The sequence below is a fragment of the Phaethon aethereus genome (assembly GCF_964289735.1).
Source record: "Phaethon aethereus genome assembly, chromosome: 9".
In the NCBI taxonomy this organism is placed as follows: Eukaryota; Metazoa; Chordata; class Aves; order Phaethontiformes; family Phaethontidae; genus Phaethon; species Phaethon aethereus.
The window spans coordinates 12,577,193-12,593,947 of record NC_138585.1 but is presented as its reverse complement, the minus strand read 5'-3'; the positions used below and the strand labels follow the sequence as shown (position 1 = coordinate 12,593,947).

The 16,755-nt window shown below is 36.3% G+C and overlaps 1 protein-coding gene across 1 annotated transcript in view; it reads left to right on the top strand.

Moving 5' to 3' along the window:
• Positions 1–9,208: 9,208 nt before the first annotated feature.
• The window catches only part of SLC9A9 (solute carrier family 9 member A9), a gene marked incomplete at its 3' end in the record, with an annotated part of 204,786 nt that continues 197,239 nt past the window's right edge, over positions 9,209–16,755 (top strand). Inside the window, exon 1 of the mRNA XM_082003926.1 lies at positions 9,209–9,402. Coding sequence (XP_081860052.1) covers positions 9,228–9,402 — 175 coding nt within the window. The 5' untranslated portion in view covers positions 9,209–9,227. The remainder of the gene's footprint in view (positions 9,403–16,755) is intronic.

The following is a 16,755-nucleotide window of genomic DNA, read 5'->3' as shown; positions in this document are numbered from 1 at the left end:
ACGATCCTGACATTTAACAATATGGGTTAATTTAAACTGTATAAATAAGTAATATCAGTTTCTCAGAATTTCAGAAGAATTTGTCTTAGTTGTGAACCTCTTGGCTAAAACTGTCTAAAACAGAACAGATCAACTGTACTTTGGTAACTCATAGAAGTGAAGTGTTCTCTCTTTCAGAGCTTTAATTTGTCCAGAAGTGCTGGCATCTGTCTTCTCAGAAAGAAAAATGCACATGAGCATTTCAGCTGTCTCTTAACTGAAATTGTTCTGTAAAGGTTGGTTCCAGCATGATGATTACAGTGTGTTGAGCTGGTCATTACATCACAGGGTGCATTGAATTCATTGGTGCTCAAAAGAGAGAAAAGATTTTCCTGTGTTGATACAATGCCTGGAAACAGTGACATATGAGCAGAAATATCACAACTTTCTTGGGAGATTAAAAGTTCAATTCCACTCAATTCAATGTGTATTTATGATAATTGGTATTGTATTTTGATTAGGCAGTAAAACAGGCTCCGAACCAAGGCGTGGGGGGGGGGGGAAGACTTTGCTTTCTGTATAGAAAAGGGCATTCCAGTAAGCAGAAAATATTTTTAAAGCTATTTTTTGGCTAAGAGTAATAGCTGTAACTGTAGATTATGCAGACTGTTATTTCTGTCACTAGAGACTCTGTGACCCATGTAGATAGAATACCAGCAATACTGAATTAGCAATAGTAAAATCAGTCTCACCTCAGAAATAAAAAAGAGAGGACAGGTTCAATAGCAACCAGCAAATTAACTGATTTTATAGGTGGGCTCGTAGAAGAACAGATTTCAACATACATCAAGACCTGTCAGTTATAAACCAACACTTAGTCCGCTACTGTGGGCTTAGTGGCCTTAGCCCGCAGTATTTCATAGGCAGTTGTGTATCAGAACAGGAGCTAGCAAGGCAGATCTTCCTGGCTGGAGCGGATTAGTGAAGGATAACCAGTTGTGATCCCACTAATCCTGTTCCAGTCTGTCTGGGGATTTTAGGCAAGTGAGCTGTGGCAGAACATTTGTTAGCTGTGCACTGGCAATGTGGTTGATTTCTCAGTTTCAGAGTTGGTTTTGCTTGGTTGTTATTTACATATATAGATGTGTTTGTTTTCAATGTTTGCTCTTACTTTTGGCTGTACTTTTCCTATGCTTGCATAATTGCCAATGTTGCTAAAGCATTGTCTCTTTGCTTGGAATTCCCACTAACTATAATTACTATAACTAATTACAGTTTTTAAATTGTGCTCCTTTTCTGACTATATTTTCCAAAATGAGAATCTCTCTACTGATTTACAAGACTCCTCTTGCTTTCTATTCAATCTTGATAGTGTCTGTAACAGCAGACTTCTACAGCTGCCAAGCTAAAGGAGAAAAGGATTATTGTTCTGTGAAATTCATAGAGTTGATAAGGTGAACATATAAAATAAGCAAGACTACTACCTCTTGATTCATAAAATTGACTTACCAAGGGAGATGCAGCAAATATGATTTGTAGTAAGAGCATGGTATTGTGAGAATTACTTGACATACTACCTTCCAACAGAAACTTCAACTTATTTTGGCTCTTCCTTTGGCCTGCTAAGTAATATTAGAAATATCTTCCCTGTGAAAACTTTCTTCATTCAGCTGGTAGCCTGTTCTGAAAACCAAAAAGTAACTTTCTATTTTATCCAGATCCCTTCCTTCTTGATGCATCATCTGTTATCAATATTGCAAATATGATGCAGCTGCTGATAAAATATTGTTGTTCTCTCTGACCTGCAAACCAGCCAAAACTTGGAGAGAAGTTATTGTAGTTAGGAGAGGAAATCAATGAGGGAGCTGGATACCACTGAAAATGTGGTTACATAGAAGAACGTGGAAAAGCCTGAGCACAGAAAGAATCAAACAGATTATTTTGGTCATATTGCAGCTATTTTTTAAAATGAGATCTTACTTCAAACACTGATCAGGTTTTCTGAGGCCATACTGTGTTTCTGTGTATTTTTCACAGAAAGATAACGCTTTTTTTCAGTAGAGCTGCTTCCCATCTACCCACTCATCCTTTTTTCCAGAACTGTACTTAGCAAAATGTTCTTGAAGAAATACTGAAGAGGTGACTTGGTTTAATTTAGCTCAAGAGTTATCTAGTTCTATGTACCTTTATTTCTAATAATATAGCATACAGGGAACTATAATACAGTTATACCATTTGTCACAAAATATAACAAAACTAACAGGATTGAAACTTTTAGTACAGGCTTTTTTATTACTTACAGGGTTCACATTAGCTATTCTCAGTGTACAACCCTGAACATTCGGGGCATCCTTCTACATCCATGTAGCCTATACATGCCAGAATGTCATCAGATTATTAAAAGCAAAAAGCATTAAGGTCCTGTACCAGTTAGTTGCAGTGTATTTCCCTGAGTAATGTATGTATAAAATACCCACTTGCAAACATGTTGCATCAGATAGTTAGCTTGCCTTAATCACATCTTCATATTTTTTGCATATTACAGATAGCATATAGCAATAATGTAGCATAGAATTCATGTGGCTTGCTGCAGTTGAACATCTGGGGAAAAAACTGGCTGGACGACCGAGCCCAGAGAGTTATGGTGAATGGAGTTAAATCCAGTTGGCGGCCTGTCACAAGCGGTGTTCCCCAGGGTTTGATATGTTTATCAATGATCTGGATGAGAGGACTGAGTGCTCCCTCAGTAACTTTGCAGATGACACCAAGTTGGGTGGGAGTGTTGATCTGCTCGAGGGTAGGAAGACTCTGCAGAGGGATTTGGACAGGCTGGATCGATGGGCCAAGGTCAGTTGTATGAGGTTTAACAAGGCCAAGTACCAGGTCATGCACTGCAGTCACAACAACCCCATGCAACACTACAGGGTTGGGCAAGAGTGGCTGGAGAGCTGCCCGGTAGAAAAGGACCTAGGGGTGCTGGTTGACAGCCGGCTGAATATGAGGCAGCAGTGTGCCCAGATGGCCAAGAAGGCCAACAGCATCCTGGCCTGTATCAGTAATAATGTGGCCAGCAGGAGTTGGGAAGTGATTGTTCCCCTGTACTTGGCACTGGTGAGGCCACACCTTGAATCCTGTGTTCAGTTTTGGGGCCCTCACTTATAAGAAGGACTTGGAGTTGCTGGAGCGTGTCCAGAGAAGGGCAATGAAGCTGGTGAGGAGTCTGGAGAACAAGTCTTACAAGAAACGGCTGAGGGAACTGAGGTTGTTCAGTCTGGAGAAGAGGAGGCTGAGGGGAGACCTTATTGCTCTCTACAACTACCTGAAAGGGGATTTTATTGAGGTGGGTGTTGGTCTCTTCTCCCAGGTAACTAGTGAGAGGACGAGATGAAATGGCCTCAAGTTGTACCAGGGGAGGTTTACATTGGCTGTTAGGAAAAATTTCTTCACTGAGAGAGTGGTCAAGCATCGGAACAGGCTGCCCAGGGAAGTGGTGGAGTCACCATCACTGGAGGTGTTCATAAAATGTGTAGACATGGCACTTCAGGACATGGTTTAGTGGGCATGGTGGTGTGGGGTTGACGGTTGGACTTGATGATCTCAGAGGTCTTTTCCAACCTTAATGATGCTATGATTCTATCTGGCCCACTTAGAAAATATTACTAACTTCAAACTCAGGTATGAAAATTTTGCTTCTCTGTGTCCTCAACCATTACAGTATTTTCCAAATGCCTTCTCTGATACAGAAGGAATAGGAAATAAGCACCTCTTTGTAAAGCAAACTTAAAATAACTAAGTGAATGCCAAAAGGTGATATTGAGATTAACTTTTATGCAGATAGCACTTTTCACTCAATAATCTCAGACCATTTAAAAATATTAATGAATTCCTAAGAAGCCTTGTGAATTATGTAAACATTGGACATGATCTTAAAGGTCTTTTCCAGTCTTAATGATTCTGCGTGTGATTGCTAATCCTTATCCTAAAATTAGAAAGCATTGTACTATCTGTAAGCAATCAAGCTAGTTCAATGGTATTCTATAGATGTAGGTAAATTGCAGCAGTTAGCTAAAAACAAGTATTTTGTGTTTTGTAGAAAAAAAAATACGCTGCCTCTTGTTTTGTAGCACTTCATAGTGAATGAACGTTGACATTAAATTAGAAAGATTAGAAAGAAAGATGGTCACTTTTGCCAAATGTGTTGTCAAATAGGAAACAACCATGTTGGGAGACATGACATTTTTCAGTTATATACACAGGGAGATTTTTCTCTGTATTTAAAAACAGTTATTCTCTTCAAGCCCAGGACCTTAGTACAGATCACATGACAAAAAGTATTTCCATGTTTCAGTCTATATTAATTAGTCACTAGAAAAATCTGCAACATCAGCTTTCTACTTCCCCAAAACCATAGGATTAACTCAGTATGTGGAAAAGAGGTCCACTGATGCAAACCTGCATTAATTTCTTTAGAAAAGCACAGTACAAATACATACTAAGAATGCTAAACTGTTCTGGTTGGAAGGGAACAGAATTTTGTTAAAATCATTAGGACAAAATCCCTGGAAAATAAGTATTTATGATAAATCTTTCATCAAGATAGAACAAATCCACATAAATTATGAATTTCATTTAGAAAGAAAAACAAACCCAAAACATTAACACATAATTTGGAGAAATACCTTTGCCCAGGAATCAGAAGTCTTGTGTTGGTTAGAATTCACAGAGAATGCTCTATGCACCAAATGAAATGGAAGACCAAAAATGTAGACCAAAAAAAGCCATCTGAAGAAATTTAGAATGTAGAAAGAAAAAAAAATACAGACACATGGAGTTTAAAAAAAGTAGGGGTTTTTTTGTGGAAGATAAACACTTACTTGCAAATAATCATATTTTTTCTTTAAAAAATAGATAGTTTGGCAAAATGGACACACAAGCTAAAAATTCTGCTAGTGCCAGTTGCAGGCAAGGATACAATTATAGGATTAGACAAGTATACATGGCCTTGTGAAGGATTAATACAATGTTTAAGAATGCAAAACAACCACTTTGGATGTCATTTCTGGCTTCCTTATAAGCAGCAAATATGATAGGCAGCTACGTCTGGAAAGCTGATTTAAATTTTCTTGCGTCTCCCAGAGGAAAGCAGTACCTAAAGGCCCAATCCTGTAACATGATGAATGCTATTTAGAACCAGATCTCCACAAATTTATATAAAGAGCTGTGCTGCATCTTTGGCAAAATTTAAGCCCCAAGTCCAACACCTGCAAGCCTCAGTCTTTCATTCAGCTAATAGAAAACTCTGATTACAATGTTTCCCCAGTGTCTAGCATTGTGCTTCTGTGCATGAAGGAAAGCACTCAAAAAAAAAAAAAAAAAAATCACTTGCCAAACTCAGAGCATATATAGGAACAAAACTGTTTAGCCTAGTGTTTGAAGCCATTATCTGCAAGAGGTAAAAACCTGATTTGCATCATTTCTCCCAACCTTTTTGTGGCTATCACAGGTATTCCAATAGTTTAAAGAAAAGAGAAGTTTGGTCTCAGAATCCAAAAATATTCTCGAAGGCTGCCTTGAAATACTTAGCTGTTTTATGTAGAGGTGTGTGTTTTTTCTACTAAAATAATTCACTTCTATGCAACTCAGCAGTGGAAGCAGTTAAAGTGATAAAATACATAATTTATCCCTCATCCATTATGGCAATAAACTCTTGAAGTATAAGCATCTTTCTATTATGCCAACATTAAGGAAGTGTACCCCTTTAACTATCAGTAAAAGGAAAGTTTGGTATGTGTCTAGATTAATTTAAGTCCAAAACCTATTCACTAAGTGAGGCTTGAATCAGTGAGTTAACTGACTTCAGTTAGGCACATGCTGAAAAGTTTGTAGAGCTGGGACATTTGATACTATTTTTGAGATACAGTCTTTTTTGAAGCCCTTTTTTTGGTAAGATTCAAACTTCAGAAACTTATAACCTACCAAAAAAAGTGAATCTTGAAACAAGCCTGTGATTCTTAGTTCAGTAGAAACAAAAGAACAAATAGAACCAGTTAAACAAACAAACATAAAACCCCCAACGTTTTCCCAAACAACGCGAGGTTTTGTGATGTCTGAAGCAAGAATACTAGTGTCTAAATTCTCATTCCTGAGGACAATGTTGTTTTTTGAGTAAAGCTTTTCATGACACAGATGTCTTTTCTTACATAAAAGTCTGAAAATTACTTCAGTGCTTCTCAAAAAAAACCAAAACCACCATAAACAAAAAACCATGGCACCGCACACCACCATTCTCTCTAATGATCTTATAATACTTTCTAAAACAGTTTCGCACACAGAAACATGACTGGTCAACCACTGTGCAATTTAACTATTTTCAGAGTGTGCCCATTTTTTAGAAAATTCCTCCTGAACAAAGTCCAGTCATTGGCTATCTAATGACCATGTAAATTAGTTTTTTGGGTTTTTTCCCCCTTGACTTATATTTTTCCATATTAACAAGCAAATTAAAAAAAAAACAAACACCAAAAAACCCCCACCAACAAACCACACTTAAAAGCTCTACGTCAAATTCTTTACTGGGGAATCATAGCCAGGCAAACTGTGCTACTTCTTGCCCACTAACATATTGCCTAGCAATTTGTACTGTATATGTGATAGTCAACATATTCTTCTTAATATTCTCAGGATGTTCAATACACTCTAAAATACTACTTATTAAAAGAGAGAGAGCAAAAGACTCAGGAATAAAGAATTCAAGTTGTTTATGCAATCTAATCTAAATTCTTTCCCTTTTGCTCCTGAGAAATACACCTTTTATTCATATGATCACATACTGTGGGGGTTTTTTGTGTAACTGATGTGACCAGCATGCAAATGGATAGGACACAGAGAACGAATAACTCAGAAATTTCCATCATTTCCACCTCCTGTTATGGGTCAATAAATTAAAGTATGTTTATTATCCAAATCTGATACTAAATCTAAAATTACTTTATTCCATTTAAGCTCTGGCATGGTGCAAATTACTATAGCATGTGATTGTTTCAGAAACATGCATTAGATTATCTTGTAAAATGGGCAGAATTATAAGCCTATTTTTGCAAGAGGTGAAATGCATCTTAGGGAAGTTAACACGCATTTCAAATATTTCATACTGCAACTGCTTACTGCTCTGGCAGTAAGAACTGAGGAACTCATTTTCTGGTGAGAAATATGGGTTGAAGCAAATTCAAATAGAAGAGGGAATTGAACCTTGTCTCACAAATCTGAGATGAATAGTCTAATCACTGAGATTCTTGGTATAAAATGACCTCTTTTCACTGTTTTGTGCTTCTTTTCCATTGATTTTATTACAAGCACCTGCAAATCACCTATTTGACAAGGGTGGCAAAGAACTCAGGTTTTCATAGTAAATAAATAATTGTTTTCACTGTGATAGGTACTGAACATGGCTATTTTCAAATTATTTTTGCTTTGCTTTTGATACTTCCACATTGGAGATGGATGATCAGTCTCACACCTCTACACTGTGAATATGATACCCAAATCAAGTCTTTGTTTTTATTTTTCTCTTTTATAAAAGTTAGAAGCCTTGGCTATGTGACTAACGTTCTAAAAAGAGTTGCATCAGTTATGTAATGAAATTGCTGTACCTAATTCCCTTATAGGTTATTTTGTCATTCAAATTCTCAAAAATACAGGTAAACATCTAAGTTTTTTCCTTACTTGAAATTGAGTTGCATGGTTCGTTAATTTGGAAGTACCAGCTGTTTTTTGCCAACTTTTCATCTTGCAGAGACTCTATTGATAATCAGCAAAGAAATACAGTTTTGACTTAAATAATCCTGACTATGTTTGCGAATTACCAGGTCAAACTACAAAATGAAAGAAAAAATGATGGAAACAAGAGAGAGAAGATAGTGAAACAGTGGAGAGGACAGAGTAAAACCAGTGATAGAGATTGAAAAAGATATCCGGTAAGCAAAGAAAAAGCATTAAGAAAGAACTAGAAGGAAACTGCTTTTCATACAAAGGGAAAGAAAAAATGGAAACCTGTAAAATGCGATTAAATTAGTTTACACAGAGGACAGAACTGATTGTTTGCCAAGCAAAAATTATTTTAAAACATAGTAGATTGAAGCAACAGTACCTCCTTAGGAACACTCATACTATTACGAACTACAGCCCTGAAATTACTGAGAGTATGGATATCTAAGTATTTATTTCTATTTTATTCACCTTTGAGAAACACCTGACTTGGAATGGATACTATACAGATTAGTATGTCCCAAAATGTTTTTAAAAAATAAAATTTTGAGAGATTGTGACAAAAAGTGAGAAGATTGTCCTTTTTTGATGAGAAACAGAATCAGGATTTTTTTTCTGATGAAAATGAGAATTTTAAATTCTCCAGTATAATACATATATTGCAGCCTTGGACTCTGACAGAAAAGCTTCTATGAGTATTAGCTATAAATAGTAAGATAATTTCTACTGTTTTTCTGTCCTAATGGAGTAATGTGTATGAAAACATGCAAACAGCAGAAATTTTGGAAAGTAAATTCCACTGCATTTTATTCAGTTTGATAGGGTTTCTTAAGTGCTTTTAATTCTAGGTAATTGGACCTTTGCTTTTACAGAGATCTCTCAGTTTTTCTGCAAGATCAATACAAGTTAAAGGCCTAAATCTTGAAATCCTTATTCATTGCCTTGTTTTCTTCTGTCTTTGCACCAAAGTGCCACTTTATTCTGTGTCACTTATATTCAAAAGTGAGAAAGAGAAAAATATTTTTAAACTTCCAAAGTGTAGTGAAGGTTGCTATGCCATTCTTTTAACGTCAGTTTTTCCTTCTTAAACTATGAAGACAAAATATTATTTTTAGGACAGAGATTATGCTGTAAACTACAGGAACAAACATTATGAACACAGACTAAGTTTTACAACAAAATTTTAAAAAATTGACAGAGCCTTGAGGGTGACTTGTGCAACTACAGCTGGAGAAAGCACAGTCCAGCGATGCAACTGTAACATTACAAATGAGACAGGGCGGCTTTAAGAGAGAAACAGGAAGCTGTAACCAGAATCCAGCTGAATTTTGAGCTGGGGCACTTTACCCTGAGGCTGCAAATGAAACAGATGTGCTTGCTGTGAATTTCTGCAATATCTGGACTTTTTTGTACCAAAGGTGATAACACTTTCCTTCCTGTGATTTTTTTTTTATTTTGCACATATTTTCCATAAAGGGAATGAAATGGAGAAATCAAAGAAATATGCACCAGTGAAAAATGAAGATCAGTTTTATCATCAGGGAGCCGTGGAGTTGCTAGTCTTTAACTTTCTGCTCATTCTTACAATATTAACAATTTGGTTGTTTAAAAACCATCGATTCCGCTTTCTGCATGAAACTGGAGGAGCTATGCTTTATGGTGAGTATAAATTCAAGTGCCAGCTTAACATGCGACTAGTTACATATTTATGATCAGGCACTTGAGATCAAATGCTGACAAAGCTCAGAAAATGTGCCGAATTAAATGTCATCAGCTCCATAATTGTACAGTAAAATAATAATGTAACAGTATATCTCATGAAGTAGCTAGAGGCTGACTTGTTAAGGGAACAACTATCATGAGCTGGTTATCCTCACGATGTGTCCATTACGTTCCTCTGCGGGCAGACGGCCACTGCATGATGCTTTGGGAGTTAAGGAGTTTACTGTTTTCAAAAGAAGGAAATGCCCACAGTGAAAGAGATTATTTAATTTGTTTGTTTTCCATGCTTGTTTTGTATATCTAAGTTCTTAGTCTAAAGATCCGTGTGGATCAAGCCATGTTGTCTAATAAAGTTTAAATGGTCTTGAGATTTTTCTTTTGTTTTTTCTCTATGCCTTTGAAAAACAGACTATGAAGAATGCCTCTCTCGAGTCTTCCCTGAATGCTGTCATTGTACTGCAATTTCAGTTTGCCTATCTAGTTCCAACTTTCTATTATGAAGTTTTGCAATATTGTATATCACTTTCATGTAGAACTTTCTGCATTGTCCGCTGATAAGAGTTTTATGGTATACACTTACATGTATAATGACTTCTCTTGTTGTTCTCTTACTATTGTTTCACTTTGAGAAAAGCATGACTTCCATTTCTCTTACCATATAGGTAACACATATAAGAGGGTAACACTGTCAAAATGGAAGATAGAAATCAACAGCTTAGTCATTACACATCTAAATGCCAGCCTGTTTTGACTCAGACTCATTCTATGCACATCACATACTCTAGCAGCGTAATACCCAAACCCGGTTTTGTTAAGATTGCATATTCTGAAGAATTTTTGTTTATCATAGCACACAGCATGCAGAAAACTCCATGGAGGTTCAACTGCAAGCCTGCAACAGAAAAGGCAACTGACCCCTACACTTCGAGATAAAAGCTTCATTTGCTTTTTCTATATCAATCATTTTACAATGATCTCAGTTCCATAGGAGAACTGCAGCTGAAGATCACAGTCTTCCTTGTATCTAATACAATAGCTTGAAAAGGATAAGTTAACTGTATGAACTTTCAAGAACACAGGCTATTTCATCTTCTTGGCTCACTATCTTCACAAGTGACTTGATGCTTTGAAGGAAAGCAAGTAAACAGGAAACTTGTATTAAGCCAGCCACTGAGCCCCTAACACCTGGGTGAGGAAGTCTGTGGGATCTCTTAATTCTCATCTGCCTTGCATTTATTTTAAAGTTGTGAAAAAATATTTATTTGATAAGATGCCCTTTTTCTAATCTTGACATCTGTTGCACATAAAAAAACACACTTCAACTGAATCAATTCAGACTGAAATACACATCACTCGATACTTAGTTAACTGCAATGGTTTTCATTGTCGGACATCACCTAGATTGTTGTTTGACAGTTTTATGGGCTACAAGCTACACAACCATCACTGAGAACAGATTTGCTTGTTGTATTTCTATTAACGTCTCTCAAAAGGAAAACCATGAAACACTGTGCAATATATTCATTATGATCAACTTGTAAATTATGATGTTTTTCTAATTACCTGGGTGATTTCTATAGTAGCTTCCTTTACACTATTGTGCTGTTTCCCATGAACAGTTGACAACATTTTTTGAACATTTAGACAAAACCTATCAAAATAGAAATTAATTATGAGGGAATACAACATTACACAAATAAATCTGTAGTTAATTAGAGTTTTATCTATCTTTTGATTTTATTTTGCTGCCTGCCCAGAACATAATCTGCACATCATGAGGATAACCAGCTCATGATATTCTTTTGATCAGTTAAGAGATTAGTGCTCCAGCAGGACAGAGCTTTTGAATTATTAAAACATTTATGAACAAAGGAAACATTCCTCATGATTGTAAATAAACTATCTATTTCATCTTGCATTATTTATGGCAACCTTCAAACAGGGGAAAAAAAGCTTATTCATAGGATCCAAAAAGCTGATGATGTCCTTTTTATCCTTAGAAGTTTTGGAAATGGGTTTACGTATCTTTAGTATTGTGGAATAGCAATTATGAAAAGAAAGTGGAATTTCAGATGTCATGATAGAGGTGTCAGATCAACAGACAGCAACTTCAGGAGAAAATCTGCATGGCAGCAAGCACTGACAGTGAGCCAAAACCTGCCCTCACTTATTTTTTGCCTTCAATTATCAGAACAATTCTGCTTTGTACCTGTTTTGTGCAAACCAAAAGTATTGGCTCTACAGTTTGCTTTACTCCAGCCCATTGAGCTATTTGCTAGATACATGAATAGGAGCACAAGAAACCAATAATTTTGCTTCAAGTGATAGAAGAATATGACCGCTTATTTGCAGAGTGTCCCACAGTGTGATAGAAGAGTCTGTATTCCTTATCAAGACAGTGTGCCCTTAGGGGTGTAGCAGCAGAAAGGATGGAGAAAGTGAAGTATGAGGAAGACCAGGGGAAAAAAAACCCCACAGAAATACAAAAACAGGAAGAAGGTTTACAGTTACTGCAAAGTGCTGAACAGCGACAAATTAAACACTAGGAACAGCCCGATAGAAAGTTCTACTTAAAGTATAGAACAAATAAAAAGTTTTTTTGGAGTTCTTTTCCATAAGCTTTGTAGGAAAATGCAGTTTTAGGCTGAATAGTTCTAGCTTAAAAAAAAGCCCATGCTGGAAAATTGTCTGTTTAGAAATTACAAAAATGGAGAGGTATTAATTTTTTTATCAAAGCAATAGTTCAACACTAAATATAGCTATATTTAAAATTAAAAATATTTCTGCAGTTGCAAAGAAAAAAAACCAAAGCATTTAGCATAACCCAGAATTAATTCAGAAGAATTAATTCAAGAGGAATTCAACATTATTTCACCAAAAGCATTATGTGTACATGTATATACATTTCAAGGAATTTAGCTTGAAAGTATTTATACACACAAATTGTTTTGTTTGTTTTGACACCAAACTGAAAAATCACTCACAAAAAATGAAGAAGAATACAGACTTACCTGTTCATTCATTCATTCCTTTGTTTGCCAGTATCCCGGAGGACAAGTTTCTCTGTACACTGTAGCTTGGTTTGACAAACAAACCCCAAATAGTAAACTCAGCTTAGTTCATGATTTCTGTATAGCAAGGAGGCAGGTGAATATGGAAGAGTAACTTTGTGCCACCCAGAAATGGAAGAACACCTTTTATATACATTATCAGCACAATTTTCTATACAACAACATAGTCAGAATGAGTATGGTAGATTATCTACACAAGCAATAACAAAAACCAAATGCCACTTCTCTCAGATATGAGTAGATGGCCTCTCTCTTATCACCAGACCCCAGAAGATGGCCTCTTACTACTAGACCAAATAAAAGACTTAAGTGTCTACTAGCCAGCTCCTGCAAGGCACAGTATCTTTAGATAACTCAGTTGTAAAATGTTAGGTGCCAAATTCCCCATCTAATACAAAAGTCATAGCCCTCCACATTAACTAGGGAATAGCCCAGAGCCAACACAATGAAAAACTGAGTGTAAGTATCCAAATTTCTCATCCTCCCCAGAATTTAGGTATTAGGGCTACATACAGGTGCCACCAGTTACCTCTGATTGAGGCTAAAGCACTCCTGCAGGTAGGCAGCCAGAATTAAACTTTAACAAAAAAAACAAACAGACAAACAACAAAAAAACCCCACCAACAACCCACCAATACAATCTGTGCCTCTGATCTCCTGGGTTAATTAGCAACTTTAGTTGAAATTGTTCTCAGCTTGAATAGTTGTCAGCCCTAGGGAATGTCTGATACCCACTAGGGTGGAGGTGAGGCTGACTGAAGTTGTACCTGCTTTCAAAGTCATACTCTGTGGGACGAGTTGATCAGACTGAAAGGAAAACATAAAAAGGATGAATGATAGAAGACAGTCATTGCAGCACTCACAAGAAATGTCTCTGTGTTGTAGCAGTTAAGAGATGCTTCCTGAAGTTTTGAAGGAATTGGAGAGGTGGGATTGGAGGTCTACCACTCTTTTTTTTTGCTTCTCTCCAAGCGTTCAGCTATTGGCATGTGTGCGATGGGAAAGATGACTCACAATAATCCTTCCTCAGCTTCTTCTGAGGATCCCATGCAGCATGTTTGGAAGTGAGGCATATATCAGAGCTCTTGATTCAACTTTCATGGAGGTGTCTAATGATTAGGCAATATGATTCTTACATCTCCTAAATCCATTATGCCTCTTGTGTGGAATAATTGTAGCTTCCTTCCGATTGTGTCTTCTGAGTACCCCTAACTCATAGTGGCAGCAATGGATGTAATGAGTCCCAGAAAGAGGAATCATAGAATCTCCAGCCCTCAGTAAAAAAATGAAGAGTACTTCTTTGTCTTCCTGACTACAACATCCATAATGAAGAGAGATTGCCAGGATTCAGAGGAAAGCATAGGAAAATCATGATTAAGGCAGAAACTGACATTTTTTAGTGTGTAGATGAGGAGAAGAATAGCATTCTAGAGGCAAAGAAAGACATTTGGAAGAAATTCTTATATATTTGGGAAAATCAAGTAATGGCTAAAACTGCATCCCTGAGAAGCTCTAGTTAGAGCGAGATTTTGCTGCAATATCTTACTTCAAAGAACAATTGAGACTTTAAAAGAAAACTGTAACATTAGTTATACCCTTTTCTGTTTCAATCTGCATTTAAATACATGTGCTTAAAACATGAATTAAATGAAGTCTTGGTACTAGTTTTGAATTAAAATGTCTTAAAAAGGGGGAAGCTGAGATGAAAAGATTTATAATTGGATTTGGACTCCTAGAATACAAGATAGGTACTCTATTTTGTGCTAGTACATTCAAGTTTAGCCTTACATAAGAGTTTGCATTTACAATTACCTACATCCTTAACTGATGTAATACTGTTTGAAACTTTTGTTATTCATGCTAACCAGTACCTTAGTATGGTACCTACTTGTGATGTCAGGTGATGGATGCAGCATCATTCCTGACTCATCTTCAGGGAGTTTTAATTGCCAAATTCATAGACTTACATGGTAAAGGCTTTCTGTGCATGCCACTATGAAATCAGAACTATTTGTATAGAGGGTATGTTTTTACATACTTGTTTTTACATGCCAAAGTCCGTAGAACTCTGTGAGAAAATTTTCATGTTTAATTATTCTGCCACGAAACACTGATTGTAAGGAAATTAGAACTTATTAGTCTTTTTTCATAGTAGATCCATCCAAATGTTATTTCCCAACTATTTTCTTTTCTTTAAATGAATTATAATGAATGTTTCAGAAGATACATTACAAAAGCATGATTTCAGTTTGGAAGGGGAAGTAGTAGAAAGGAGAGCACTTTATACACCTGTTTAAAAATGAATTCTTTCTATTAGAATATAATCTGGGCTCCTGAATTCTATCATGAAAGAAATGTTATATAATGACTTAAAGCAGAAAGTGCATTCCATAAATAATACACTTACTAAAATATTTAATACACTCTTCCCAGATTTTTAATTCACTGGGGGTTTTATATTGGGTCTTTGGCACATTTATTATTACTGAAGGAAGAATACAATCCCATCACTTACATTGACTCTTACAATATAGGGTAGTGATAGCAACTGTCTTTGTCTGAACCTTCCATAGACCATTGAGAATATTCTGATTCAACCCATCATTATGGATCTTGTCTACATTTTGTTCAAATTTAATACATTATCTATAATGTATCTATAATGAGAGCTACAAGGACCTCAAAGCCCCATTGATGCCCTGAGAATATCGATTGTTAGAGTCTTCTCTAATGTAATTTCTCCAATATGAGATGCTGTTGGATACTCCCACAATTTTCTTGTTCTTCCATTATCATTCCATTATTTGTGTGGCTCTGCACATTATCTGGATCTGGACTCCATCAGAGGATAAGATCTAAAGCTGGTGGCAGAAGAAAACCCAAAAGGAAAACTTGAATTCCAGTTGTAAATTTCAGTCACTGTTGATCTTTATTTCTCTACAGCTACTGTGATCACATTTTTAAAAAACTCCTTTTCTGCAAATGGATTTATTTATACTCAAGAACTGTTTTGCAGGACTAGGATCTACTTGCATCTATTTGCGTTTGTTTCCATTCTGGAAATTTCCTACAGAGGCTGTTTGAGACTACATCTGAAGATAACATATATTCTCAGAATACAGAATAAGAACAGTCCTCTACTCCTAGTCTAAACCTGACACTACAGGTTGAAATAATTTGCCCTTGAAAAATTCAATGCAATTGCGTTACTATAATTGAGAACATTCTTTTTCATTTTTAAAACTATCAAACAGAATTTGGTTCAAAGTATATGCTATATTAGCCAATACAAACCAGATATTAGGAATCTCAGAATGTTGTAGGACACAGTAGTCCCCTTGGCTGTACAATAGAGATCGTACAGGCAATGTCAGCTGGCCTCCACTGATCTGCCTTGAGCAGTTCCACGTTGCCATTCTGAAAGTTATTATGTGTACAAGGAATGCAAACAGTTAAAATTCAAAGGTTAAAAAATAGTAGGATTAAAACTCTTATTTTTAAAATCACTTTCATATATTTAGCTCTTCATTCACAATTTTTGAGCTCTCAGTTAAAAATAGCGCTATTTCCTTAAAGTCGTGTCTTCTGTATGCAGCAAGAAGACTGTTGCTTGTACAAATAAGCATGATGCTCATCGTTGCCAGTATAACAGAAACAAAGCTAGTAGAAAAAAAAAGATTACTGTCCTACATAATTTTGGAAGATATAGTGTGAGGGTCTAGGTAAAACTATCCGGAAAAAAGGCAGGTTAATATGGCAGATGCTGTAAATGAACAGTTAAATGTTAGAGACCAGGAAATGCAGCAAGACAAGAGGTTGGACAAGCACAGTACAATTGTGTGGGAAAGACAATGAGGGACATACAGGGAAATTTGGTAAACAGACAGAGAGAATGCAGAAAGAAGGGAAAGGGAAACTAAAGAGGAGGTGGTGGAATGGGTGAACAGGTTGTAACGGCACATTCGTCTAACCAAACACTTCTTTCTCACGACTGTTCAAAACCTGTTCCATTTTGTGACCTGATACTGATTCTAGCAAACTGTTTTGCCAAACATTCCAGTTCTTGCATGGTCTTTTTCTGCCGCTGTCCTTGCACAGGCTGACAAGTCTATGTAATACTTGATAACAGAAGGGCAAGAGAGTCTATAGTTTAAGACATTGAGTGATAGGAACAGAAATGGTAAAGGAAAAACTGAAAGTTTTCTATTCCAGAGAATGG